The sequence below is a fragment of the Chrysemys picta genome, chromosome 1 (genome assembly GCF_011386835.1).
Source record: "Chrysemys picta bellii isolate R12L10 chromosome 1, ASM1138683v2, whole genome shotgun sequence".
In the NCBI taxonomy this organism is placed as follows: Eukaryota; Metazoa; Chordata; order Testudines; family Emydidae; genus Chrysemys; species Chrysemys picta.
In genome coordinates, this window is record NC_088791.1 from 192204866 (window position 1) to 192231488 (window position 26623).

General features: G+C 41.8%; 1 protein-coding gene across 8 annotated transcripts in view; it reads right to left on the bottom strand.

Moving 5' to 3' along the window:
• Positions 1 to 26623, bottom strand: part of RUNX1 (RUNX family transcription factor 1) — a 213385-nt gene that overhangs the window by 19030 nt on the left and 167732 nt on the right. For 7 of the 8 annotated variants that reach the window (XM_065590181.1, XM_042855806.2, XM_005303324.5 and 4 more), the window contains one exon: positions 19406 to 19597. The exons of the other annotated variant lie outside the window; for it this stretch is intronic. In XM_065590181.1, coding sequence (XP_065446253.1) covers positions 19406 to 19597 — 192 coding nt within the window. The remainder of the gene's footprint in view (positions 1 to 19405; positions 19598 to 26623) is intronic. 8 annotated transcript variants of the gene reach the window in all.

A 26623-nucleotide genomic window follows, 5' to 3' on the forward strand; every position in this document is an offset into this window, starting at 1 on the left:
CAAGGTGAAGTAAGGTCTCCATCATGTGAACATATATTTTTAAAGTTACTTTGGCTTAGACTGTACCGTGGGTTTTTTAAAGTAGATAACTGAGAAACTGTTGCTCATTAAAGTACTAAATGAAGTGGGTGACTTGTGAAGAAAACAATAGCTCTTGAAAACAATATTAAAGTCTCTGCTTTTCTAAACACTGAGCTAATGATTTACATCAAACTGGTTTACAGAAGATCTGCAAAGCTGAAATGAAAAATGAGTTAAGCCCAGAAAAATGTGCTGAAAGCCCCAACTAACTGGGCTGAAGGACACATTCAACCCATAAATACATTTAACATACCTTTTAAGAAATGCTTTCCTCTCTCTGTGAAATCCTCTGGCACTTCCTGTTTAGTTGAGGAATGCATCTTACTGTAACATTGTGGATATCAGAAATTCCATGCAGCCCTATGGCACCAGTGAAGTCACAGAAAGCTGTATCTTGTGATTCTTTAGGCAATCAGAAAATGCCAGAGGATTTCATTTAGAGAAAGAAAGTAGTAAAAGAAAGGTAAGTGAAAATTTAATGGCCTCCCGTCCACCCCCAGGTCATATAAGTGGGGGTATCAGCACACGTATCTGGGTTTAGTTCAAAGTTAATGTTAACTTTGCAATTCACCTTTCAATGCTTGCTACATTGACTAATTTCAGATCAGGACAAATCTAAATCTGAAGGAGAAGATATAGGCTGTAAACTTTGAAGTCCAAGTGTGGGATTCTCAAAAGCACCATGGAGTTTATACTCCTAAGTCACTTTTTGAAAATCCCATCCGAAGTGCACAAAACGAACCACGTGCACAAGTCTTTGTAGGACTGGAGCCATTGACCAGCATCTGCAAAGTTAGGTGCCTAAAGATAGGCCCCCTAAATATGTGGCCTGAGTTTCAAAAGTTCAGAGCACTCTTGGCTCCTCCTGACTCCAAGTCACTTGTAGTCATTTCTTCTCTTAGCAATTTGATGTCAGTGGGAGCTGCAGGGCTCTCAAAAACAGGCCATTTAATATAAGTGATGAGATACGGATTTGTGCTCCTAACTGTAGGTCCCTCCGTTTAAAAAAGAGTGGCCTTCATTTCCATTTTGTGCCCAGGTGGTATTACAATAGACTAGGGAATGAAAATAAATTTACATATAGCTGGAACTACACAGTACAATGAAAGGAAAATTGCAATATAATATAAAACAATCTTCAACTTAATATCTGATTACTATTTACTAACAAATGTTGCAAAATGGCACATATGAAGAAATGAATAATTAACATTAGTAATTAACAAGAAGCCAGAACTTTGACAGTCTGAGGATATCGTTTTTTTGCGTAGCTCAGCATGAATAAGGAAAATTATTGTATGTTCAGATTATTTGTGTACCTAATATACAACTATCTGCATTAAACCACTGATAAAGTAACCACAACTCTTTTCAAACAACTTGGAAAGGCTCCTCCCTCCCTCCATGTTTCAGGAAGACGAGTTGCACTTCCTGTGTCTCACATTGTGTCATCTGACTAGATTTTCTGCTGGGAAAGGTCAGTAAGATAATAGCTCTTGCCATAATCATGGATACTTACACACCGGCAGCTATATCTAAAACTTGACTGATCCCAGTGAAGTCCCCCTAAATGCATTGAAGCCAGCGGTTTTGCCGAGGTAAGGAGTGCACAATAAGGTCTTTGGAAAATGATTGTTTAACTCTTTAAGAAACCACCTTGAAGCTGAAGGAATCTTGATATGCAGTTTCCTGCTTTATTTAAAGGGTATGTCAAGACTGGTAAACCCCAAATTTGACCTACTATACATTTTTGTTAATGCCTATGTGGAAAGTCCAGGAACTGTGCGTGTTTAGTTTTAAAAATAAATACTTCAAAGCTCATTATTTCTAATGGGGGAAAATAATGGCAGTGGCTGAGCACTCATATGTAACCTGGTCCTGTGTGTACAATGGAACAAAAAACAATTTCAATCAGGAAATGGATTTCATTTTCAAGACTCCTAAGAGTTCTTATAAACAACAGTAAGAACAAAACTGATCAAAGCCATTTTGACTGTCTTTTTAAAATGACCTAAAACTGCAAGGTGACGGCAAGAAGCCAATTTAAATCCCTTTAAAAGAAAGTGCCATATTTTACATATTTTGCCAAGATGATCCCAAAATGATGAGTTAGCTGCCCTTGTGTTAGTCTCTCTTGCAAGTGAATTAAATACAAAATGGCTTGCTCTCACCCCATCCTCACATGCTCCTTTAGCTAGTCTGAACCTATAGATAAGCTGATGATGAGACACTAAAAGGCAAAAGCAGACAATTACCTAGGCAAATGTTTGAAGGATTTGGGCCCTGGAGCAAAATGCTGTTTACTAACGACTGAAAGCGCCATTTGTACTTAGCACAACCAAGTCTGTCTGAACTCAGTCGTTCTGAATAGTGGCCACCAGTGGACTCGGAGCAAGGTTTATAGGTGTGAGATAACATCACACTCCTGTCTGTGTTTCATCGCCTCAGGGCTTTTGCAGTATTTTTAAACAAGAAAATGCAAGTACCAACAAAAGCATATTATAACATCTGTCTTTATGTTCATTTATTGCACTGGTTAATTATTTATTTTTATGCTGCAGACCATCCTGTCAAGATTCAGAGCCAGATCCTCAGGTGATGTAAATCTGCGTAGCTCTCTTGAAGTCAGTGGAGCGATGCCAGTTTACATCAGCTGACAATCTGCTCTATAGTTTTCACTTAATTTCATCTCTTTCAAATCTTACTGCAAACCAATAGGGTTTCCAATATGTACGTCTTTCTTCTTTTCCTTTAAAAAACCCCTTGTAAACATACATATCGGTCAATTTGTGGGAAGAGTCCAGAGAGATCAGTAAAAGGGAAGGTAAGGAGAGATAATAGACTTTGCAGCAGAGGGGCCACCCCTTCCCTCTCCACTTCTCTCCACACTTCATATACAGATTCATCTCTGCATGGTTATTATCAGTGATGATATGGACAGAAAATGGAGGAGTCAGGACATAAAGGGAGGGGATAAAAAGATGGTAGGAAAATTGTTGCACAGATGAGCAATCTTCCACCTGTACTATGGCCCAGCACCATAATATCTGAGTGTTGCATCTACATTAGTGGCTGTGTCCTCACAACATGCCTCTAAGGTAGGGAAATGCTTTTGCCCCTGTTTTATAGATGAGAGAAGGAGAGATTAAGTAACTTGAACAAGACCTCACAGGAAGGTTGTTGCAGAATTAGAAATGAAGCCCATATCCCTTTAATTCCAAACAAGTGCTTTAACCACAAAACCATTCTTCCTCTCCACCTTCCTGGAGGAGGAAACATTGCCATTAACATACCTGACAGAAAATAAACCTTGATGGGCCATGGATCACAATTCCTTTTTCCTCCACACCTGAAAGACCTTGAGAAGAAAAGTACAGCAGAAAGGGCATGTACCGGTACAGGGTCAGGACCAATAACAGAAAAAGAACAGAGCTAGAGAACAAATTAGAACTTGACTCTGACATAACATTTTAATATGCAGGACAAGGACTAGCCAATAGCAGGGTTTCTGAAGGTCACAAGTCTATCTATGGTTATGTCTACACTACAGACACTACAGCAGCACAGCTACGGCACTGCAGCTGTAGTGCCATAATGGAATTAAATTGCTACAGCGATGGAAAGGGTTTTGTCATTTCTGTAGTTAATTCAGCCCCTCAGGAGACAGTAGCAAGGTCTATGGAAGTATTCTTACATCGACCTAGCAATGTTTATACCAGGGTTTAGGTCCACTTGATAGCTCTGGCAGGGGTGTGAGTGATGTAGCTAGGCTGACCTACATTTTAGGTGTAGGTCAGGCCTAAGTTACCTCAACAGGAGAACTGGGGCAGGGAGGGGACAAGAGAACAGAGAACCAAAGATTGACGGAAGATGAGTTGATGGCGAAGGGAAGCTTGCATTGCACTTGCCCATGTTTGTACCACTTCTGTGTCAACAAATTGACAGGCTTGGGGACTGGAGTACTCTAACATCACACTCCAAGCACTAAATTCTCAAGAAATGGAAGGAGCAGCAGCAGCAGAAGAGCAAGACAAATCCATGGGAAGACACTGATAATACTAAAGCAGCAGGAGGTATGTTTTCAGTGACTGTGTGACAAACTAGATGCATGTCTCCCATGTCTAATCCACCAGCACAGTCCTATAAAATTGTCCCTTAGAGAATAGCCGTCCCTTATGTTTTACTGCAGGATTAAGCTGTTTTTGTTTTGTAAATCCATTTTCCCTTAAAATATATATATTTTAAAGGATGCTGCATCAGAGGATCAGGAATGTGTCTTTTAAAGAGACAGCATTTCCTCAGTCTCCTCTCTATTTCCCCCCTCTCCAAATGTGAAAAATAAGTAATATGACAGACTTTGCTGGAGATGTGTCTAACAAGGCCTTCATTGTTTCAGACAGGTGTGAGACTGGAACTGATTCAGAACCAACAACCCCAGTATCAGAGCCAGCTCTGTGAACTGAAAACATGCACCAACCATCCAGTAATACCACTGCAGCCAGCCAGAGACTCAACAATTTAAGGCTTAACACACACACAACATAAATCAGATGAGGATGTACCAGCCAACCGTCAGCTTCTTGGGCAGATGCCTGCAGACTGTCTGTACAGATCAGACCCTGCCTGTTTGGGTTATTAGAAACATTTTTTTTTTGTCATATAAAGAGAGGCTGGGTGGAGCAGCTAGCACAGACACATTTATGTTTGCCCTATCTTGTTCCAACAGCCCTCATATGTACACTGTTTGTGAGGTAGTACTTCTTGTAAAGTTGCTTCATTCAAAGCACAGGAGGGAATGAATTACATCTTGGGGAAATGCTTAATGTCTAGAAATCATACGTACATGCATTCTGTACTAGCTACTCTCTCAAACAAAATCATTCCCTGTCCATGGGCTTTTATGAGGCTCTAAACATGACCAAACAAGCACAAGAATTAACACAGCTGCTTACTCTCATATACATTTCCTCCACTTTTCCAGGAAAACCAGTTTTTACTCTCTCTTCTCCATCTCCTGATACTTGCTTTGAACTTGTCCCTAATCTGCATTTGGCTATAATTTGGATCACTCCCAGGACAGGTTAGAGCAACAATTCAGAATCTGGGACTAAGGAACCTCTTGATTATGCTTGGTTATCCACAGTCTCATAAACCTGCTCAAAGAATTATTCCTTCTTTGACACACTACTGCTGGTTTTGTAGGAGCCAAGAAGGCAGAGCTGTAATAAAGGTGTGATATACAGGACTGCTGATGAGAGACTAAGCTTTGATTCCTGGCCCCAATCACATGGGCAGGATAGAAAATTTCACTCAGAGTTCTCTGCTGTACTACTTGCTTTCTGGAAAATGATGGAACCCAGTGGCCATCTCCTCCAGGTTCTTTTCCAGATTCAGGCGGCTTCGTTTCGTTTGCTCTATTTTTAGTAAAAAGATTCCATTTATTTCTGACACCATGTAATAAAGGTGTGACACACAGAAGTGCTAGTAACAGACTGGTCTTTATTTTCTGTCCTGTCACGTGCACCAGTCCTGCCTCTCTGCACCCTTCAGTGGCTGTGTCCAGTGTTTGAAACCCTGACTTGCCAATGGCTGCAGTTTGGAACACCCACAGCAGCTCTAGATCTCTACAGCCATTTTTGGCTGCCCAGACTCCGCAGCCCTTACCTTCTAGTGACTGCTCGCTGATACAGCAGTCGGGGCTCTGTGCACCCCTCAGAGGCCAGGACTGGGCTCTGAAGTCCTGGTTTCCTAGTGGCTATAACAACCCCTCTGAATGACTCTTCTGTCCCAGGGCAGCTAACTAAGCCATGCACGGCTCTCTTTGCGATTCCTCTGCTTCTGTAACACTTATTGTCAGTGCTCACTTTCCCTTGCAGAGTGAAAGTCAACAGACTAGCTGCTGCTCCCCCAGTTCAGAGCCGATTCATATCCTTTCCAATAATAGATCAGGGCACTCACAGCTGTGGAGCTGTGGCCATTTTCCTGTCACACACACCTGTTTGGTTTTATGCTTTTGGCTGGACAGTTTGAGCCACAGCTGCGAGTGGCCTTTGAAGGGTAGAGTCTCCTGAGTGGAATCAACATGATAGTCTGGCACAAGCAGCGAGGTATGCACTTAAAATAATAAAGAAGCTGAAAGTGAGTTCACAGAAGTATTTGGGGGGTGGGGGTGGGGAATGCCAACATGCTAATAATCAACGCATGTTTATATGCAAGCCAGGCAAATATAGTTTGCAAGTCCTGATTTGCAGTCTTTACCTGACTACTTTCTTTTTTTCACCTTTATAATGTATATAGCAGCTACAGACATTTCTAGGTGATACGGTTGTTCATAAACTAAGGCTAGGTCTACACTACCCGCCTGAATCGGGTAGTGAATAGAAATCGATCTCTCAGGAATCGAATTATCGCGTCTCGTCGGGACGCGACAATCGATCCCCGAATCGACGCTCTTACTCCACCAGCTGAGGTGGGAGTAAGCGCCGTTGACAGGGAGCCGCGGAGGTCGATTTTGCCACCGTCCTCACAGCGGCTCCGATAGGTCGAATTCAGCTACGCTATTCGCGTAGCTGAATTTGCGTATCTTAAATCGACCCCCTCCACATAGTGAAGACCTGCCCCCAGTAACATAGGGCCCAAATATGCTAATACTGTTGCTTGTGAATTTGCACATGTGTATAGTCTCATTAATGTCAAAGAGACTGTTCCTATGAGTAAAATTACTCACATGCATACGTGTCTGCAGCCATTGGGCATATTTTGTAATCAGGATGTTTAAAATAAAACATACTGCATTTCAATACCTTTGTACATGGAGCTCCTGGGTAACTCAGAGGGACAACTGAAATCAACTTAAATGGTATGTTAGCCTAGCTTTAAACCATATTACACAAATAAATAATCACTTCTGTCAAAGTGTTGCTATTTCTACAATTCTGCTTGACAAAACAATATACCAGGGGTTGGCAACGTTTGGCACGCGGCTCACCAGGGTAAGCACCCTAGCGGGCCGGGCCAGTTTATTTACCTGCTGACGCGGCAGGTTCGGCTGATCGCGGCCCCCACTGGCTGTGGTTCGCCGTCCCAGGCCAATGGGGGCGGCGAGAAGCTGTGGCCAGCATATACCTCGCCCGCACTGCTTCCCGCCGCCCCCATTGGCCCGGGACGGCGAACTGCGGCGAGTGGGGGCCGCGATCGGCCGAACCTGCCGCGTCAGCAGATAAATAAACTGGCCCGGCCCGCTAGGGTGCTTATCCTGGCGAGCTGCGTGCCAAACGTTGCCGACCCCTGCAATATACTAAAGAAAAGGGGAGCTTATAACAACTTCTCTGCATACTGAACACTTAGCAGTGAATAAAACAAAGATCAAATGACATTATTTTTAATAATTATTTCTATAATTTTTTATATCATTATTTTGGTTAGATTTTATTTTTGATGTTCAAGAAATTAAGAGAATCTATAATTGACCAAGTCACCTCTAAAAGCTTTCATCATTATGATTGTTCAAAAGAGCAAACAATTTAAATTACTGTGGCCTACATTTTCAAAAGTGAGTGGAGATCCATTTCCATTGCTGGATGCTCATCTGAAAATCTTGAAGTGTCTGATTTTTCAGAAGGTGGGTGATTTGAAGTTTCTGAAAACCAGGCCCCTTTAAGGTGTCTCAGGATGGTCATCCAAAAATGGAGGCAACCCAAATCACTACTCACTAGTGGAAATATCAGCCGATAGATAAAAATTAACAAATCTCTGAAACAGAGACAGAAAGAAAGCACTTGTTAGAAATGTCAACTTTCTTTGCTAGCGTAGATTTCACACAATGTCTATGAGTACGTTTCTCACTACATCAATTCTTATATTTGAGATGTGTTAATGGAGGAAGAACGGTCATATTGTGACAATAATCTTGTTGAGCATATAATATGCTCTTCTTCATACAATTTATTGTTTTTCATGATTTATCCAATCACATTTTATTTTGTATGTAATCAAGCCCCTATTTCCTTATGCACCACATGCTGTATGGGAAGCATAGGGAGCCTCTAAAGACAGGCAGACTCCAATGATTTGGGTGGCTGCAGTGGTGTACCTATTTATAGCTATGCTAAGTGCTCAATGTTTATTTGTTATGCTATTCATGGAGAGAGTTCTGTGAGCCCCTCATGACCATTACAGCAACTCTGTCCACACAGCCTCTTGTAAAGGCCACACCTGCTAATGTGACAAGGGAAATGTGCACTTTATATTTTATTTTAAGAGAAAAAATCTAGTGCATAATCCCCACCCTTAAAGAAAGCAAAGACAGTGAAACTCCTATTTGCGACAGGAAAGTAGAATGAGCAGTCCAGATTGTTTCACGGCAAGAATCTCTGTATGAAGAGATTAATTATATTTGCACATGCAGATCTGAAATTCACCCTCATGCAGAGGGCCAACACAAGGCCCTCCATGCTATTTAAACCCTAGTGTGTGTAGGCTAGGGCTCATGGATGAAAAGGAGGGTGCTGCACTTTCTGGTGCTATGGATTGGGGGGCAATCATGCTAGCTCAAATAGTCTTGTGTGGACGCAGAGTTGTGGGGGTGAACCTGGGAAGGGTCATTGGATCCGTGACTATGTGGATTTAGCATGTACCCCGTGTCCACACCCTGCACTCTATTGAATCTTTGTATAAAATATGCCTTTTGAGGTATCATTTGGAAATTCATAATTTGCTGGTCATTATTGTCCTGATAAAATGTATGTGGCCATGTCATATATGAAGTTATAAGATTCCACATAATGGTGTTCTTAACACATGTTCCAAACTGAGGCTGGCAAACAGGCCTGTGTCAAACAAAGGAATCTGTGCTCTGCTTAATTTGCATTTAAGCACTAAACAGAGTCACTAAGCAGGAAGGGAAATAAAGGGTGCTCAAACAAGTGAAGAAAAAGCAGCAGGGAACATGCTTCCCTATAGACTCTTTGTTTCCTGAATGTCAGCTGGAAATGTTTTTCACGAGGGGAACTGACACTATAAAAAGGAAGGAGAAACACCCCCACAGCATTCCCCATCTCTCTGCCCATCGCCTTCACAGCACCTGAAGAACGAAGGCAGTAGCACTGGACTAGGAGAAGGGTCCCGACCTAAGAAGTTTGGTTAGTAAGACTGCTGAGAGCATGTGGTGAGAAAACTTTGTTTTGAGTTTAACATAGTTCGGTATATTTTTCTTATAACCATTTCTGACTTTTATGCCTCATTACTTGTACTCACTTAAAATCTCTCTCTTTGTAGTTAATACATTTGTTTTATTGTTTTATCTAATCCAGTGTGTTTAAACCAAAATGTCTGGGAAACTCCATTTGGGGTGGCAAGTTCTGGGCATATTATTTCTATTAAAGCAATAACGGACTTTATAGAAGCTTGTATTGTCCAGGAGAGGCCTAGGCAGCACAGGGCATAAATGTCTGGGGGAAAACCTAATACTGCAGCACACACATAGACATAGCTGGGAGTGACTTGCATGCTTGTGAGCTGTCCAGGCTGGAGGCTACAGCCACAAAGCTTTGTAAAGGGCACCCCGGGTTAGAGGGCAGAGGTGATACCACTACTCCTTTTCTGGATTGCACCCTGTTTTGTCACATATGGCTTGGGGGGGGCAGTCATGCCAGCTCAAAGAGTCTTGTGTGGTGGTGGAGTTGTGGGGATGAACCTGGGAGGGGTCGTTGGATCGGTGACTATGTGGCTTTAGCAGTGTGGATCTCACACACCGTGGATGTGAAGACTGTGGTTGCTACTCCAGCTAATAGGAATTGTAGCCTCATGAGCTACCTGTGGTTTAGGTAGGTTGACTTTACCCTTGGGCTAGTCTGGTCTGTATCTAGAGCGGGGTGAATTTCACTCAGGGTAAAGTCATCATGGGAAATATCTGACTTCTGCTGGACTCATTTACAGTCAAAAGAAACAAATATCTAAAACTTACAATTAAAACAATATTCTCATCATTTTATCTTTCTTTATTTTAATGGAATTATAACATTTAGAGATGTATGTGATTTCCATGGCACAACTGCTGAGCATTTCAGCAATTTGGAGAATATCTACACAGTACAACCTGGAAAAAAAAATCAGTTGCAGAATCAAATTGGTATCTTCTGGCACATGAGTGCCATCAGATGAATAATAAGCTAGTTTCAGCTGGTTTTATTTTTTAGGATAAGGAGCTCTTTTTTATTTTTTGTTTATTTTATTTACCATGCGAGGTAATTTGAGCTCTGGTATCAAACATGAAGTGTTCTGCCAAGAAGGGATTAAAGGAGCAAATTCTATGGAAAGAAACTGGGTTTGTCAGTAAAAGACTCAGAGATTTTATTTACCAGAGTTTTGCAATCAGCACTTTTAATCTTCATCACAATTGGGCTATTCAAAGGCGAAGAACATGCTTCAAAGGCCATTAAAGAATAATCCAAAAACTAGTGGGTGTAGGATTTGAATGTGAAAATGTGATCAAATAGGCAACAGCTTGTGAGTGTCTGAAGTCCAGGATAGTCAGTGCACCTGCTTGTTAGGCAGGAAGGTATTTTCACTGTCAGCAAGTTCACTGTGTTAATGTGAAAGGTGAGAGTAGTGGGGGAAGGAGCCGTGCTAGAGCTCCAGAATCAGGTTGTCTAGTGAAAGAATACTAATTGCTCAGTGGCACAGTTGATCTGAATAGCAAATATGAAACTCAAATAAATAGTAGCATGACTTAAATAATTGCATTAAGGGCTCAATCCTGCAAGGTACTGAGCACTCTTAACTCCCACAGAAGGCAACAGGGAGGGAAGGAAATCAGAACCTCTAAGTGCTCAGAATCTTGAAGGATCAAGCCAGAAATTATTTTGGCACTGTGGTAAAAGTGTAATGGTGTTAAGGAAGCATGAAATTAATCTAAATTATTTCAACTCTTCTCTGTTGAAAACTGAAGGCAACAACTAGTGAGAGCACGAACCAGTGCAATATTCCAGGCCAGATTCTGCTCTCAGCTGCACTGTAAGTCCAGGAGAACTCCTTGTGACTCTAGTTTTGTGCTGGTGCAAATGAGAACAGTTTGGCTCACTAAGTCTAAAAACTACAAAAAAGATTTGCGATGTTAATTTAAGACTGAAACAAGGACATTTGTTCCTACCTGAAAATTGGATTTCTGTAAAAAGTCTTCACCAATCTGACATCATGCTTAGCTCCACCTTGTCCTGGGATACACCAGACAGACAATTTTGTGGCCAGGTCTTCAGGGCCAGATTTTTTTAGCTATTTAGACACCTGAAGATGCAAATAGGTGCCTACTGGAAATTTCAAAAATGCTTAAAGAGCAACAGAGGGTCCTGTGGCACCTTAGAGACTAACAGAAGTATTGGGAGCATAAGCTTTCGTGGGTAAGAACCTCACTTCTTCAGATGCAAGTAATGGAAATCTCCAGAGGCAGGTATAAATCAGTGTGGAGATAACGAGGTTAGTTCAATCAGGGAGGGTGAGATGCTCTGCTAGCAGTTGAAGTGTGAACACCAAGGGAGGAGAAACTGCTTCTGTAGTTGGATAGCCATTCACAGTCTTTGTTTAATCCTGATCTGATGGTGTCAAATTTGCAAATGAACTGGAGCTCAGCAGTTTCTCTTTGGAGTCTGGTCCTGAAGTTTTTTTCCTGTAAGATGGCTACCTTTACATCTGCTATTGTGTGGCCAGGGAGGTTGAAGTGTTCTCCTACAGGTTTTTGTATATTGCCATTCCTGATATCTGACTTGTGTCCATTTATCCTCTTGTGTAGTGACTGTCCAGTTTGGCCAATGTACATAGCAGAGGGGCATTGCTGGCATATGATGGCATATATAACATTGGTGGACGTGCAGGTGAATGAGCCGGTGATGTTGTAGCTGATCTGGTTAGGTCCTGTGATGGTGTTGCTGGTGTAGATATGTGGGCAGAGTTGGCATCGAGGTTTGTTGCATGGGTTGGTTCCTGAGTTAGAGTTGTTATGGTGCGGTGCGTGGTTGCTGGTGAGAATATGCTTAAGGTTGGCAGGTTGTCTGTGGGCGAGGACTGGCCTGCCTCCCAAGGTCTGTGAAAGTGAGGGATCATTGTCCAGGATGGGTTGTAGATCACTGATGATGCGTTGGAGAGGTTTAAGCTGAGAACTGTAGGTGATGGCCAGTGGAGTTCTGTTGGTTTCTCTTCTGGGACTGTCTTGTAGCAGGAGGCTTCTGGGTACACGTCTGGCTCTGTTGATTTGTTTCTTTATTTTCTTGTGTGGGTATCGTAGTTTTGAGAATGCTTGGTGAAGATCTTGTAGGTGTTGGTCTCTGTCTGAGGGGTTGGAGCAGATGCGATTGTACCTCAGTGCTTGGCTGTAGACGATGGATCGTGTGGTGTGACCGGGGTGGAAGCTGGAGGCATGAAGGTAGGCATAGCGGTTGGTGGGTTTTCGGTATAGGGTGGTGTTAATGTGGCCATCGTTTATTTGTACGGTGGTGTCTAGGAAGTGGACCTCCCGTGTAGATTGGTCCAGGCTGAGGTTGATGGTGGGGTGGAAGCTGTTGAAATCATGGTGGAAGGTGCCACAGGACCCTCTGTTGCTTTTTACAGATTCAGACTAACACGGCTACCCCTCTGATACTCAAAAATGCTTAGGTATCAAATTCCCACTAGGCTACTATCTGCATCTTTAAGTGCCTAAATATCTTTAAAAATCTGGCCCTAAATGACTTGCCCAAAGACACACAAGAAGTCTGTTGCAGACCTGGGAACAAAATCCAGGTCTCCTGACTCCCAGCTTTCTGCCTTTAACCCAAGACTATCTTTCCTCCAGTCAGATTTGCTCTTTCTGCTAGGACCTTCCTGCAAACACTGGGAATGGAATAGATAAGAGAGAGCTTGGGTAGCAGAAGACCTTGCTAGGGGACTGAGAAGCTATTTATTGCCCCTCCTATAGTACCTTTGAATCTTTAGAATTTCAGAGCCATTGGAATATGAAGACAAATATCCTTTAAACCTATAAACACCAGGAAATCGCCTGGCTTAATCCACACTATGATGGGCCTACCTCTCTCCATCGAAGTCTGCAGTTGACTAAATAGCTGAATCACTTCAAGTCCAGCACAGAACTTTTTTTGGAATTGAAAATAAGGGGAAAGAGAAAGGCTTCTGCCTTGGAGCTGGACATTTTATTGACAAAACAGTGGAGGTGTACACATTGAAATGCTCCTCCTGCCGATGTAACTCCCCTGCTATGCTGACATAATAAGCCCCAGGCCTCTCGTCAATGTGGTTTTATGTCGGTGGAGTTGAGGCGATGCCGTGTCTAATCACACAAACCCAAACACCCTTGCCCCGCCTCCTGTCCCACCCCTTCCCCTTTCTCTGGGAGGGAGTTTGGGTGCAGGAAGGGGCTCAGGACTGGGGCAGAAGTATAGGAGGAGGTGAGGGGTGTGGGCTCTGCCTGGGAGGCGCTTACCTCAGGCAGATCCTGATTGGTGGCGCCAGGGCCGGCTCTAGCGTTTTTGCCGCCCCAAGCAGGAGAAAAAAATAAGAAAAAAAAAGCCGTGATTGCAAGCGGCGGCAGCTCTACCGCCGCTTCATTCTATGGCGGCAATTCGGCGGCAGGTCCTTCGCTCCGAGAGGGAGTGACGGCCCCTCCGCCAAACGGCTGGACGTGGCGCCCCCCTCTTCATTGGCCGCCCCAGGCACCTGCTTGCTAGGCTGGTGCCTGGAGCCGGCCCTGGGTGGCGCAGCAGGGCTAAGGTAGACTCCCTGCCTGCCTTGGTCCTGCGCTGCTCCCAGAAGAGGCCAGCATGTCCCTGTAGCAGAACGCTAATATAGCTACAGTGGTAGTATGCTTACCATGTCTTACAAGAGCTGTTTTGTGACACAATAAATAAATTTGATATCGAGGATTTGGTTCTCTTGTAGAACACCACTGTTCATTTTTAAAAGACAAACCGCTGAAATGATTTATATCAATTTAACTGATCAGCACTTAAATGTGAGTCAAAGAAACACTTGGACTCTTGGAAAAAACAGATTTCTCTGTCTGACATTCACTAACACATTTAAAAGATAAGTGAAGAGATCATTCCTCTTAGGCTTGAAGAAATCTCTTTGCCCTATTCAGGAAAACCTATAGAGTTGGATTCTGGCTGCCAGGCATACACAGGTATGTGTGCACACTACACACACAATCATGAGTCCATAAGGAAGACAGGGTGCATGGGACAAAAGTTTTCCAGCCCTCTCTTGAATCCTCTCCAAAGCTGTGGAGAGGTTACTCTGCAAACCATCTGCAACAGGAATGATGGCAGAGCGTTCTGGGGTTAGGAGTGGGGCAAAGGTCCATACGTTGGTGTTCAAACATCCTTTGACCCAGTGGCAATGGCAACTATGTTTTCCTTCCACCAAAGCAGATTTGTCATGCTCTGAACAGGAATAATCTGTATCAAGTGCCTTTGAATATTGCTGCTTAGAATACTGTACAGGTGTAGGTATGGGGAGACATTGGTGTAGGAATGCAGGCACACAGTAATGCTGCTCTGACAGCAAATGTGTACACCTGTTCTTGCAGCCATTGACTAAGGAAGTCTGAATTTGATCCACACCCCTCATTATCCATTTCTTTTTTTAGATTATATAATTATCACAATCACAGATGCAAAGAAACCAGCATAAATATACAATCCAAAATTGTTTGAAAATATAGTGCAGACATGTAATCAGTAATGCTAAGGTATGAGATATTATATTTAACCTTTTTTATATAGCTTTAGTGGTAGAAGTACAAAGTATGCAATTACATAAGCTATGGGATATAAATCATCATAATAAACTACTCAGATTAATCAAAGAAAACATTATGATATTCCATTAATAAGCTATATACTCATTGTACGCACCCACAATTAAAGGAAAAATACATTAATCGAAGAAGAGGGAGCTACAGAGTCACCCAGAGAGAACATATTTAGAAAAATAAAAGTATTTTTATATATTACACAGTGAAAAAACAATTCACTGTCCTGCTCTTGAGTGTCTGCCTGTCTGTCTGCAGTAAGATATCCGTCAATTAGAACTCTCTAAAGTGCCTTAAAAATTACATTTTACACTTAAGCCAAAGATGGTCTCAGCAGCAAATGTCACTGACTGCCAGACCATTCTGAAACCCTATCCTATGAACACTTCTAACACTGTTAACCTATTAGAGAAACAAGGTGGGATCAACACGGCTACAACAACACTGCAAACTATTAGCCTATGACCTATCAAGCTGATTTAAAAGTGGGGAAAAAAATTGGGACAGGATACAGTTGTAATAGGAGCAAAGCCATTTAAATTCCTTGTGCTTACACATAGCCCTTGATTCCACTACAGTGTTTCTGTAGTACATGGGAACCCTGATAAACAGGGCTATTTTCAGTGGAACAAGATTATGATAGTATGGACCTTGAAATGTCTCTTAAACAAAGCATACTGCACCTGGGAGAAGACAAAAGGCTGGGTTGTGACAAGACAATCTCAGTTTTAATGTTCCTTACTCATCCGAAGAGTAGATCTTTACATTAATAAAATAAGCACATAAATAAATAAAAGTCTTTGTTTTGTTTATAAACTGCAGCATTGGTTAAAAATCTGTCAACATTTTTATTATGAATTCTTGTTTCCAGGGTCTTTAAACTTGGCCATAAAAATGTAGTCCCGGATGAAACTTAACATATTAGGTTACAGGTTTTTTTAAAAAGCTGTGATTTTTTTCAGGCTATCAAGGTGTAAAAAGAACCAGAAGTGTGTTGTTGAAGATAATTATTTGCTTTTTCTAGACAGGAAAAATAGCTCTCTCTTCTTTATTTTTCAAATTGATAGGTGATTAATAAATTGTGAGTTGGAAACACTGTTTTAGCTAATTTAAATAAACCAAAACTATGAAATTCTTTCACTGGAAATATATGTAAATATATTTTACCCCTTAAAATGGCTTATGGTAGTTACTGTGCATTGGCTGAACTCTAATGGCCCCACAGGAGCAGATTCTTGGGTCAATGATCTACAAATTTAAAAATATTTATGTTGGTCCTGACAAGACAAATTGTAATGGAACCATATGATCCATATTTTTAAAACTTTCTAATTATGTATCCACCTACTCCAGTCAATATTATGAATAGCAAACGTTCTGGTTATGTATTTACTCACTAGTCCACAATGACACCACAGGAAACTCAATCACAAAAGTATATACTTAAATCATGGTAAAAGGCCTTACCTAACCTTTCAAAAGCAACAATCTGGGCCCAGCTCACACTGCTCTGCCTGTTTTTAGTTTTTTCTTTTCTCTGCACAAAAAGTGGGTGCGTTAAGGCTGAATAGTTATCTGGATCTTCAGCCTTAACTGAATTTCCTTGTTTTTGGGATGTTAGGTCAGGTCGTTAACATTATAGGCTTGGTACTAGCACAAAGTAATCTTTCAATTTGAAACATGTGTGATGTGGTAGCCGCTCTTCTCCCCCCACCAGCTTTTGTCGGTGAACTGGTATGGTTAGATCTTTCAAATGAACAGGTGTACTTTCTCCCTTCTTGTGATACGAAAGAAGCATAAAACTCGATTATAGCAATTTATGATCTCCTAACTTGCATGGACTTGTATCCATGACACAAGCAGCTTTATGTTCAAATTCAAGACCTGGTAAAATAGGAAGTTAAAATTAACCTCGAGCCCTTTACAGATGAAAACCTCAACAAATAAACAGTGGTTTAGTGGCATGGCAACCTGTCCCTTTAAATCTAGGAACTAGCCCAAGATGTCTATTTTGAGTTAGTTGTTTTTTTTAAAAAGTCAGATTCTGATGAACAGAGGGGTAGCCTGTGATTCATACTGGGGTGAGTTAAAGCAAAGTTTAACACCACCAATTAAAAGCCTGCACTATACATTTTTCTTGCCTTCTGTCTATAAAAAGCCTAATGCTCTCTTCATTCAATAGGTGGTTGCATAAAGTATCTGAAGCTGCAAATATTTACACATCAGCAGAGTAATAATATGGAAAATGTCAGAGGTATTTCATTTCTATTGGGCTACAGTCTGCAATTTAATGATGTTATTAAAAAAACACCCACAAAACCCTGGCTCCTTAAATGTAACATCGGAGCTCAATCTGGAAATCAGACATTCTTCAGATTTTGAGAAATAGATCAAAGCTCTGATTCTCACTCTCAAGCCTCTTTACACTGCTGGGATAGCACGGCCTCAAAATGGGTGTAAATAAAAAGGAGTCTTTGCATAAATAGCCCTAAATTTTGACTGAAAGAGGCTCTAGTCTTAGCCTTATTTTATGTTAGTGGCTACAAGTCTCACCAAGCTGTTCAAATTGTGGTCAGGCTAATGTGTAATTTTCATGGAGGGGGGAAAAAAACAACTAAACTGGTGATTTAGCATGAGACTGTCAATGAGGAAACATTACCAGTTCAATTGCTATCATTTTCTGACCTATTCCTATAAATTCACAGGCTAAATGTATCAAAATTGTATTTTAAGAAGCAAAGCAATATACTAAATACATTTCCGGAAGTAGCAGCTGAATCCCTAGAGGAGTGTGAAAGAGTTATATTGCTCTGAAGTTGTACTACTGAAGAATTTTAAAACAGAACAAGAAAAGAGGGATACTTGATGTTAAACCTGATACTCTGCTACGCATATAGTGTTCCAAAGTAGTTGAAGAATGCAAGTCTGCTACTAATACCTCCACCCATGTAGCCATAATAATACATTCATTTTCTTTTATAGAATATATCTGAAGGCAGAAAAAATCAAACTTACTTTGTTCTCCAAATCAGACTCTAAGCAAGGTGACTGCCAAAAGCCATTAGAGAAGTAAGACCAGATCCTCTGCTGGTGTAAATTGGAGCAGCTCCAGGAAGGACCTATGTGGTCCTTGAACTTTTCTGCATACTATTTTTTTGCAATGCAATTCACGATAGCATGTTGACTTAATTCAACAACTCACTTACTTCTCAGTAGTGGCCAGACCCAGACCCCGACCCCGTACGCACTGAAGTCAATGGGAGGTTTGCAAGTGACTTCAATGGCCCCACGATCAGGCCCGAGAAGATAAGGATACATAACGAACACTTTAGTTATGGAAGTAATACATTTTTCTACAAGTAGTGCAAAGAGTGCTGCACACTAAGCCTGATTTTAAAAAACAGAACACTAAAGAAAAACTATTGATTCAAAACCACTGTAACTAGTTCTATCCAGAACACCGGGGAGAAGCCTGATCAAATCTATTTCATTGTGACTGGAAGGACGAAGTTCAATTCCATCAAGCAACAGCATTTGCTAAGATAAATACGGTCATTTACCTTAATTTTAGATGTGTTTAATTATGCATCTGCATTTTTGACAATTCTGTAAAATATACAGTAGTTATCCGGATAGCTATCTGATTCAATGCCCACTGAATTTCACCTGAGTTAATGGATGCAAAGTAAGAGGTTTTAATTAAAATAAAAGCTATAGAATATCCTTTTATCACAAATGTTTGCTCTTTCTAGCAGTGCAAGTACTTAGTTCTAGATTGGTCTTCTCTGCTGAACAATGGGCTCTGAGAGCTTTTGTGTGTGAATGGTTTCTTAGGAAAACCACTGCAAGCTGTTGACAGTGTGTCTCCTTCACACATGCATATAATTAACTGACTAAATATTCATCAGGGAATACAGCTACATATACAAAAAGATCCAAGAATACAGCATCTTTTTTTCTAAGAAGGCTTGAAGAATTACAGTCCCAAGACATCTGAGGATAACACAATGAACTCTACTGTCCAAGTGAAAGTTGCTACAGTAGATGCACGTTCAAAAGGTGCTAGACTTTAAAAAAAATATATGGTCACTTGTTAGAAAAAATCCCACAGCTTTGTAAGGTAAGCGAAGAAAAACTGTTCTATGTGCCTTTCTCACCCCCATCTTCCTCCCACTGTGTTTTATCAAAACGTCACAAGTGACCTTTGGAAATGGCATTGCCATTAGAGAGACAAGATAGGGGAGGTAATATCTTTCATGGATCAACTTCTGTTGGTGAGAGGAACAAGCTTTTGAGCTACACAGAGCTCTTCCTCCGGTCCCAAAGAACTGTTTTTCATGTAGGCCACCCTACCATCATAGTTACTGTGCTGTCTTCCATGCATCTCCTGGTTACCAAAACAACATGGAAGTTATTTGTGGCAGGGGGGAAAGCATCCTGAAGGGCCATCTAGTACTGCAGACTGTGTTAAGACTCTGATGACCAACAGCGGTTCCTTCACTGTAGGGGAGGGTTTCAGGTACTTACCCTGAATCTGACTCTGAGGCTGAGGGTTAAAAGCAGTGGTGTGGCTCAAGGAAGCTCGTGGGTTAGGTGTGGGGGCTGGGTGATGTGGGCTGACCCTCATGGCTGTGCGACGCAACTGCTCCAGTTCACTCAGACGCTCTGAAAAGGACAAGCTCCCGGGCTTTGTCTGCTCATCTAGTTTCTGACGATGTCCTAGTGTGGGAGGGGGGGAAAAAGATCAGAAAATCTCACTGACATATGCCTTTTTTTCCCCTCGATCCATTGGCAATGTACCTAACTGGCTAGTGGCCATCTGAAATTCAGCAAAGACTATTTGCTCTGTATTAACAGGAGACACAATCAAGTCATGCACAGTAACAGTATCACAAAGCGGTGTAATTCCTATGAAGTATGGACCACTCAAAAAAAATCTGCTATAAGTCACAGTGCCCTATCATCCCTATTATCGTGTATAAAAAAGCAGGGCCGCCCCGGGGGGGGGGGGGGGGGAGAACAAGTGGGGCAATTTGCCCCAGGCCCCACAGGGGCCCCCACGAGAATATAGTATTCTATAGTATTGCAACTTTTTTTTATGGAAGGAGCCCCCAAAATTGCTTTGCCCCAGGCCCCCTGAATCCTCTGGGCAGCCCTGTAAAAAAGGAACATTTGGTGTGGTGAGGGCCTTTAAAATACATATTTTCAGCTTCTCTGACCTAAACCTGTACTGCAGTAGCTCCTCAAGCATTCAAACCCAGATTGTCATAATTCACTGCAATTAGACAAGTATATGATACTACAGAAATAAAACCCCAACCCCAAACAAATAATGCTCTAGGATGCTTTAGGAACTGCTCTTTACAAATAAACAGGAAAGGAGTGGAAGAAACAGTGTTTAACAAATGGAAATTATGGGAAAACAAAGTGTCTTTTACTAATATCGGGAGTTTCCAAAACATTAAGGGTTGGACTGGCCCCTCCCCTGCTGTGCCCTGAAGAACATCTTCTTGCTAGATAATGCTGATGTATTCATTGCTATCTTAAGTGGTGTAAGCCCATGCACAGTGAACTCAGCCACCATCCCATGGGAGTTTCAGGGCCAGTGGCCATAGGGGAAGCCCTGGTGAGCCCTGCTCCAGCCTCCTGGTAAAACTTAGTTGGGTTGGTGGTGGTGGGAGGGTGAGGTTTGGAGTATGTGTGCTTGGGGGACAGCCTTTGGAGAAAGCAGAAAGCAAGGGAATGGCACAGATCCAGCACAGAACTTCCAAGGTCTATTGGTTCAGGGGATGAAAGCTTTGTTCAGATGCACAAGAGCACCATGAAAGGACAACTTTGCTTCATCTCTTTCCCGCCTCCTGGGGGTGGAGAGGAGTTCACTAATTGCCTAAAAGTTTACATATTGTCACCACTTTCCATCCCATTTGTGTCCCTTTGCTTCCAGTTCTATATGATTAAGCTCACTATCAAAGTATCTCATCATTAGAGCCTGACACCATGTTGTTGAATGGAAATGAAAGATTCTAGGTCACTGGTTTCAATGTAACCCAGTTTGAGAGTGACCAACCCTGTTTGCCAGACAGTGTTTAAAATATAAACATACAGCTACCAGTGTTGCACCTGAGACATATCACCAAACGAACAGAAAGTGCTCTTTGAAAAGTTCTGTCTGTCCCCTACTGTACAATGCACTCTTTCACACAGCTCTAACAACACTTTAATCAAGACATAGGCTTTTTTTTTTCATTCTAGGGGGGAAATGTACATTTAAAAACAGTTCCCAGTAGCTGAAATTCTAAAATTAAATTCTATAACTCGCATTATGGTTCCAAATCTCATTGGCTCAGTTTTCTTCCTCCTACCAGACCCTTTGGCACAGCTTGCACTTTCTCAGATTCCACACTGCACTATAAATTATCCCAGGGAAAAAAAATTAAAAAGACACAGTATAGAGTCGTGATTTTATCATTAAGAAGGCTTCAAGGGGAAAAAACAGAAAGACTTTCATCCAACATTTTCGTAGTTCAAACACAACTTTCTTTCATTTGTCAGCAATGCAAATCGGGATTCTGATTCAAGTCCTTAGCTTATGGCACTTGACTTGAATGCAAACACACTGAGTCACGCAAGCTGTGTGCATATGTAAAAATGTCTCGTACATTCTGATTATATTAAACATGAGCCTGCTGGATTGAAGGCCCCCGGGCCAGGATTCAGAGTCTATTGCCATAATATACATTATTCTCAATCTGAAGTTCAAATCAATCAATTTATGCTTTTAATTTAGTGCTCTGTGTAATGTTTTACCCCTTTAGCCTCCCTCCTTCTCTGTCAGGTGCTGCTCTCATGGCATCACATATTATTCCGGTGGCACAGAAATTAAGGGCTTGTCTGTACAACCCCTAGATACCTGGTGATCACTTGAGTAACCCCACGGAAGTCAGAGGGATGAGGGCTGGATAAAAGCTGGTGAGATGAGAACTCCCCTTCCTGTTTCAATTTACTTTAAGCACTGTGAGAGTACCCCTGCTCCAGTACCTAGGATTCTTTAAACCCATTCACAAAATCCTCTCTCTAAGGCCAGGTCTACACTTAAAAATTAGATTGACCTAGCTATGTCACTCCGGGCTGTGAAAAAATTGTGCACCCTGTGCAATGTAATTACATCAACCTAACCACCTGTGTAGACGTGGCTAGGTTGACAGAAGAATTCTTCCATTGGCCTAGCACCTCTCTGAGAGGGGGATTAACAACATCGACAGAAAAAAACCCTTTCCGTCAATGTAGGAAGCAATGTGTCTATGTTCAATAACTGTGCCACTGTAGTGTAGATGTGCCCTAAGTTAGCAGTGCAGTTTAGTGCGAAAGCCTGGCAGCAGGAATCTCTGTGGCGAAAGCAAGGGATTAGAAAGGGAGGATTCGAACCAGGACTTTTAAAATTCCATTGATGTAAATGTTATTTAGAAGAATTACGGGATTCCACTGGCTCCATCTTGAGGAAACTGTCATTTGTTTTGTGTGGCAGCTTTGTGACGGGAGCTACTGAGGTATCACTGGAAACGTCATTTCAGGTAAGTGCCACTTACTGGAAAAGTGGGTTGTTGTTTTTTATCAGCTGAGCTACTCAGCCTTTTTCTACTAGATGACCCTGGCAGGCAGCAATATAAGAACTTTAACTTCACAAAAGCCTACAGTACCAATGTGCAGTATCAGAAAAATATTACTAATATAAATGGTTTCCCCAAGCTATAAAAATGCATGGGCTGGGCATTGCTAGAATGATGTATCTATTTATTAGCTTTACTCTGAGCAATTTGCACACATTGGTAAATGTATCCTCATATCACCTCTGTGAGGGAGGGATTTATTATTATCCCCATTTTATAGATGGGGGAATTGAGTCACAGAAAGAAGAATTGACTTGCCCACAGTCACAGAGTGAGTGGCAGACTCCTGACTCCTAATTTAGTACTTAATCACAAAACCATCCTTCCTCTCTATGCGAGGGTGGAGAATAATGGAACAGGAATTTATTCACAAAGCAGTCCTCTCACACTTTATAGCCCATGAAAATAGTGGCAGTATTGAGTTTAAAGGGAACAAAGGGAACCAATCACAGCAGAGAGGCAGAGAGAAAATAACAGAGAGGTAACAATATTAGGGTGAACATAAAAATGTGTAGGTGTTCTGTAGTTATAAAAGAATAATTTGTGGCAGGTCACTTGCCAGATGGTGATTTGTTTTCCCCTCACATGGGTTAGTCAATTTAACAGTCTTCTTCTTGTTATCTTGTGGGCCAGACCCTCAGCTGGTATCAATTGGTGCAGTTCCATTGATTTTAATGGAGCTGCAGTGCTTTATAGCAGTTTAGGATTTGGCCCTGAGAATCTGATTCTCGTCTCACTCCAGCTTGTGCAAATCAGAAGTAACTCCACTGAAATCAGTGAGGTGGAAAACTGATGTAAGAAAGAGGAGAATTGGGCTCAGTGCTTGTAGTGCCAAATGATAGATTACACTTGACACTGGGGCCCAATCCTCCATTCCTTGCCTTCTCAAAACTCCCTCTGCTCTGTTGTGTCAAGTGTCCTCTGAACACAGAAAGGGAAGAAGGGGGTTGCCTTTTTTTTCCTGGACTGCAAGGTCATGCTATTAATACAATATTTAGGACTCTATTTAGAATAAACAGGGCATCCAATCTGTTTTGTTGAATCACATTTTTATATCCCTTTTAAATATCATCTTCTTTGCACAGAATTTGAAATAAGATGCATAGTGAAAACACTAACTTTTCTGATATTTTTACTGAAATACAACATGAAAGTCATTTCCCTCTTAATGGGGGAAAATGCACTTTTATAGGCTTTAAGAGACTGTAGAGCATTCAGCTTGGACCAGGTTCATCTGGCTGGAACACTGGATTTTGAAAATAACAAAAACAAAATATCTTGGCAGTCCCCATTTTTCTGCACACTGAATGTTAATTGTAAATGTTTACTCATTTAGTGTTTAACATTGTGGCTGGTCATAGGGATACAATGTCAGCATTTCTAGCTGCCTCTTGAGGTGTGCAAAAAGAAATAAACTCCAGAATTATCTTCCTTTAAACCTACTTTATTATTTATTTCTTTAAACTTCTTTCATATTTATATTTACAGAATCAGGTGGAAAAGAAGAGAAGATAACAAGATATAAAATATAAATATGTTTAGTCTTCCAGTCCAAAACCTCAAGCTACATTAACTCCTCTTTGAGACTGCATATTATTTTAAGAGTAGCCTTGGCAGAATTCAATTTTTATTTTTTAAATAATTCTGATGGACAATATCAATGTTTATTTTTAAGCACATTTTTCAATTTTTATCAATTAAAATTTTCACCATTGTGGTACACTGGGAGGGGGAGGGTCAGCCAAGAATTATTTCATGACAGTAGACATTGAAATGCAAAAAGTTAAAGCTTTATAACCATTACAACACAAATTGTCAACATCCCATGTCAAAATATGCAAAGTAAATATCCTCAAATTAAACTTCGTAAGTTCTCAAGCAGCATTTTTCTTTCTTTGCCTACCTATACATTTCAGTGATCCTCAATGGAATTGTTTCTCCATCAAGTTTGTGTGCATACGGTGAAATCGACATTTACTGACATTGACCATTAAAAGGCTAATCCTTCCAAGCCAATTTATGAGTAAACAATATGACAATGGTTTACAGAAGATAGATAGGAATATCCTTCAGTTTTATATCTCAGTTCCAATTATTGTTACAGTGAGAAAAAAGTGGGTGGAGAAGGGAATAATGCATTCAACTTAGCACATGGCAGCAATAATGGTTGTTTTTTTTTAAAAAAGTACTGTACATCCCTAACGCCCACCTTCCAGATGGTAGTAATATCAAGGTAGATACAGTTTTATGCCAAACAGCTTTGCATTGTGTCTATAATTCTGAATAGATTCAGTTGTCAGTCATCCATAATATCCAAACTGACCACAGACTTGGTGGTGCTGGGAAGTGCATGAATTGGCTGGATATTACGTATGTGTGACATTCCCCTGAGCACTCACTGGCATCCAGATGGTCACCTAAAGTGGAATGTGTAGTGATGTCACCACAGAGTAAAGCCAAATACAAACTGACTGATACTGTGATATCATTCCTAGATGCATCTTCTTTGGCCATTCACATAGCCAACCTCACCCATTTGGTGTCCTTTTGGGAGGACAGTTTATTTTTGTGGGTATCTGCAAGCATTTATAAATATTAGACATTCCCACTATGATCTCTCTCTACTATGGGACTCAGACTTCACAACCTTAGCTGTCTTTCTGGCAGCTCCTGAACTTGTCTGGGCATTTCTATTTCTCCATCCTGATAAGCCAACTTGTACATGTGTTAAATTATTTTTCCATGTTTATTTTTTCCATCCTCCTGTTAAACCTATTCTGTTAAAAAAAATACATGTTGGGTTGACAAGAACTGTACAGCAGTGGTTCTCAGCCAGGGGGCCGTGGCCCATGAACCCTTTCAGGGGGCCACAAAGCCTTGCGGCTGAAACCCGGTGCCCCGAGCCCCAGCACTGAAGCCTCCCCCCAATGCTGGGAACAGTGCAGGGCTGAAGCTGGCGGCCCCCATCAAGCCGGGAGTGGTGCGGGGCTAAGGCTGGCACCCCCCCCCCAAGCCCCTGAAGCCGGAAGCGGGGCAGGGCTGAAGCTGGCAAACTCCCCCCCACACAAGCCAAAAGCACCAGGTGGCCCCAGCACACACCTCCAATGCTGGAAGCCGCACTGGAAGTCCTACCCCCCTGCCCATACACAGCCCTAGCTACTCCGTCCCTGCACCCTGAGCTACCCCCCTGCATGCAAACAGCCCTTAGCTACCCCTGCACGCACACAGACCCTACCTACCCCTCTCCCTGCACTCTGAGCGGTTTTTGAACTTTTTTAACTGAGTCCCCACTTGGAGTTACATTTTTTGGTTGCATCCCCCCACAGCCCAGACAGGCTGGGTGGCATCCTGAGTGAGTCAGGAGGTGGAGGTGGTGCTCCCTCCCTGGACCCCGCCATGCAGAGCTGGCTCGAGCCCTTGCCCCCCAAATAGCAGTAAAACTACGCCTATGCCCAAGGGTCCCCCGCCCCCAGCCCAGAGCCCCTGCTGTGCCCTGGTGTTTTTATAGCATGTTGAGGGTGGCCTCAGCAAGAAAATGGTTGAGAACCCCTGCTCTACAGTACTAACTAGTAGCTAGAATATATCCTACCTAAACCTTAACAACAAGGGAATTTGTTTTGTTTCCCATTCCTCCACCAACATTTCTACTGAATGGTGACATACATGGATATAGATGCTGGCAGGCCAGGTGCCAGTTCATGCAAAGGTCCTCATGTTTCAACTGGATACTGACAGATACAGAGCTGGAATCTGACTGGCTCACTTGTGAGTTAATATTGATAAAATAGGTATCAGAATTATAAGAAAGTGTTTAGAATTTAGACTCTACTGAATGCTTGTGAGTTGCTGCATGCATTAATCTCACTTGTAATATCTGTGCTCCATTTGGTAATGTAATATTTGAGCAGTTGTATGGTGAGCCTTTGTGATTGTGTGAATTGCCATTCAGGAGAGGGACACTAACTGGTGTGGAGAGTTGCTTTTCTATAGAAATCGTTACGCCACTCTCCAAAAAGGAGACCTATCGATACCAGACAGGCTATAGCTGCATCTTACCCTCCCTACACGTAGATTGAGA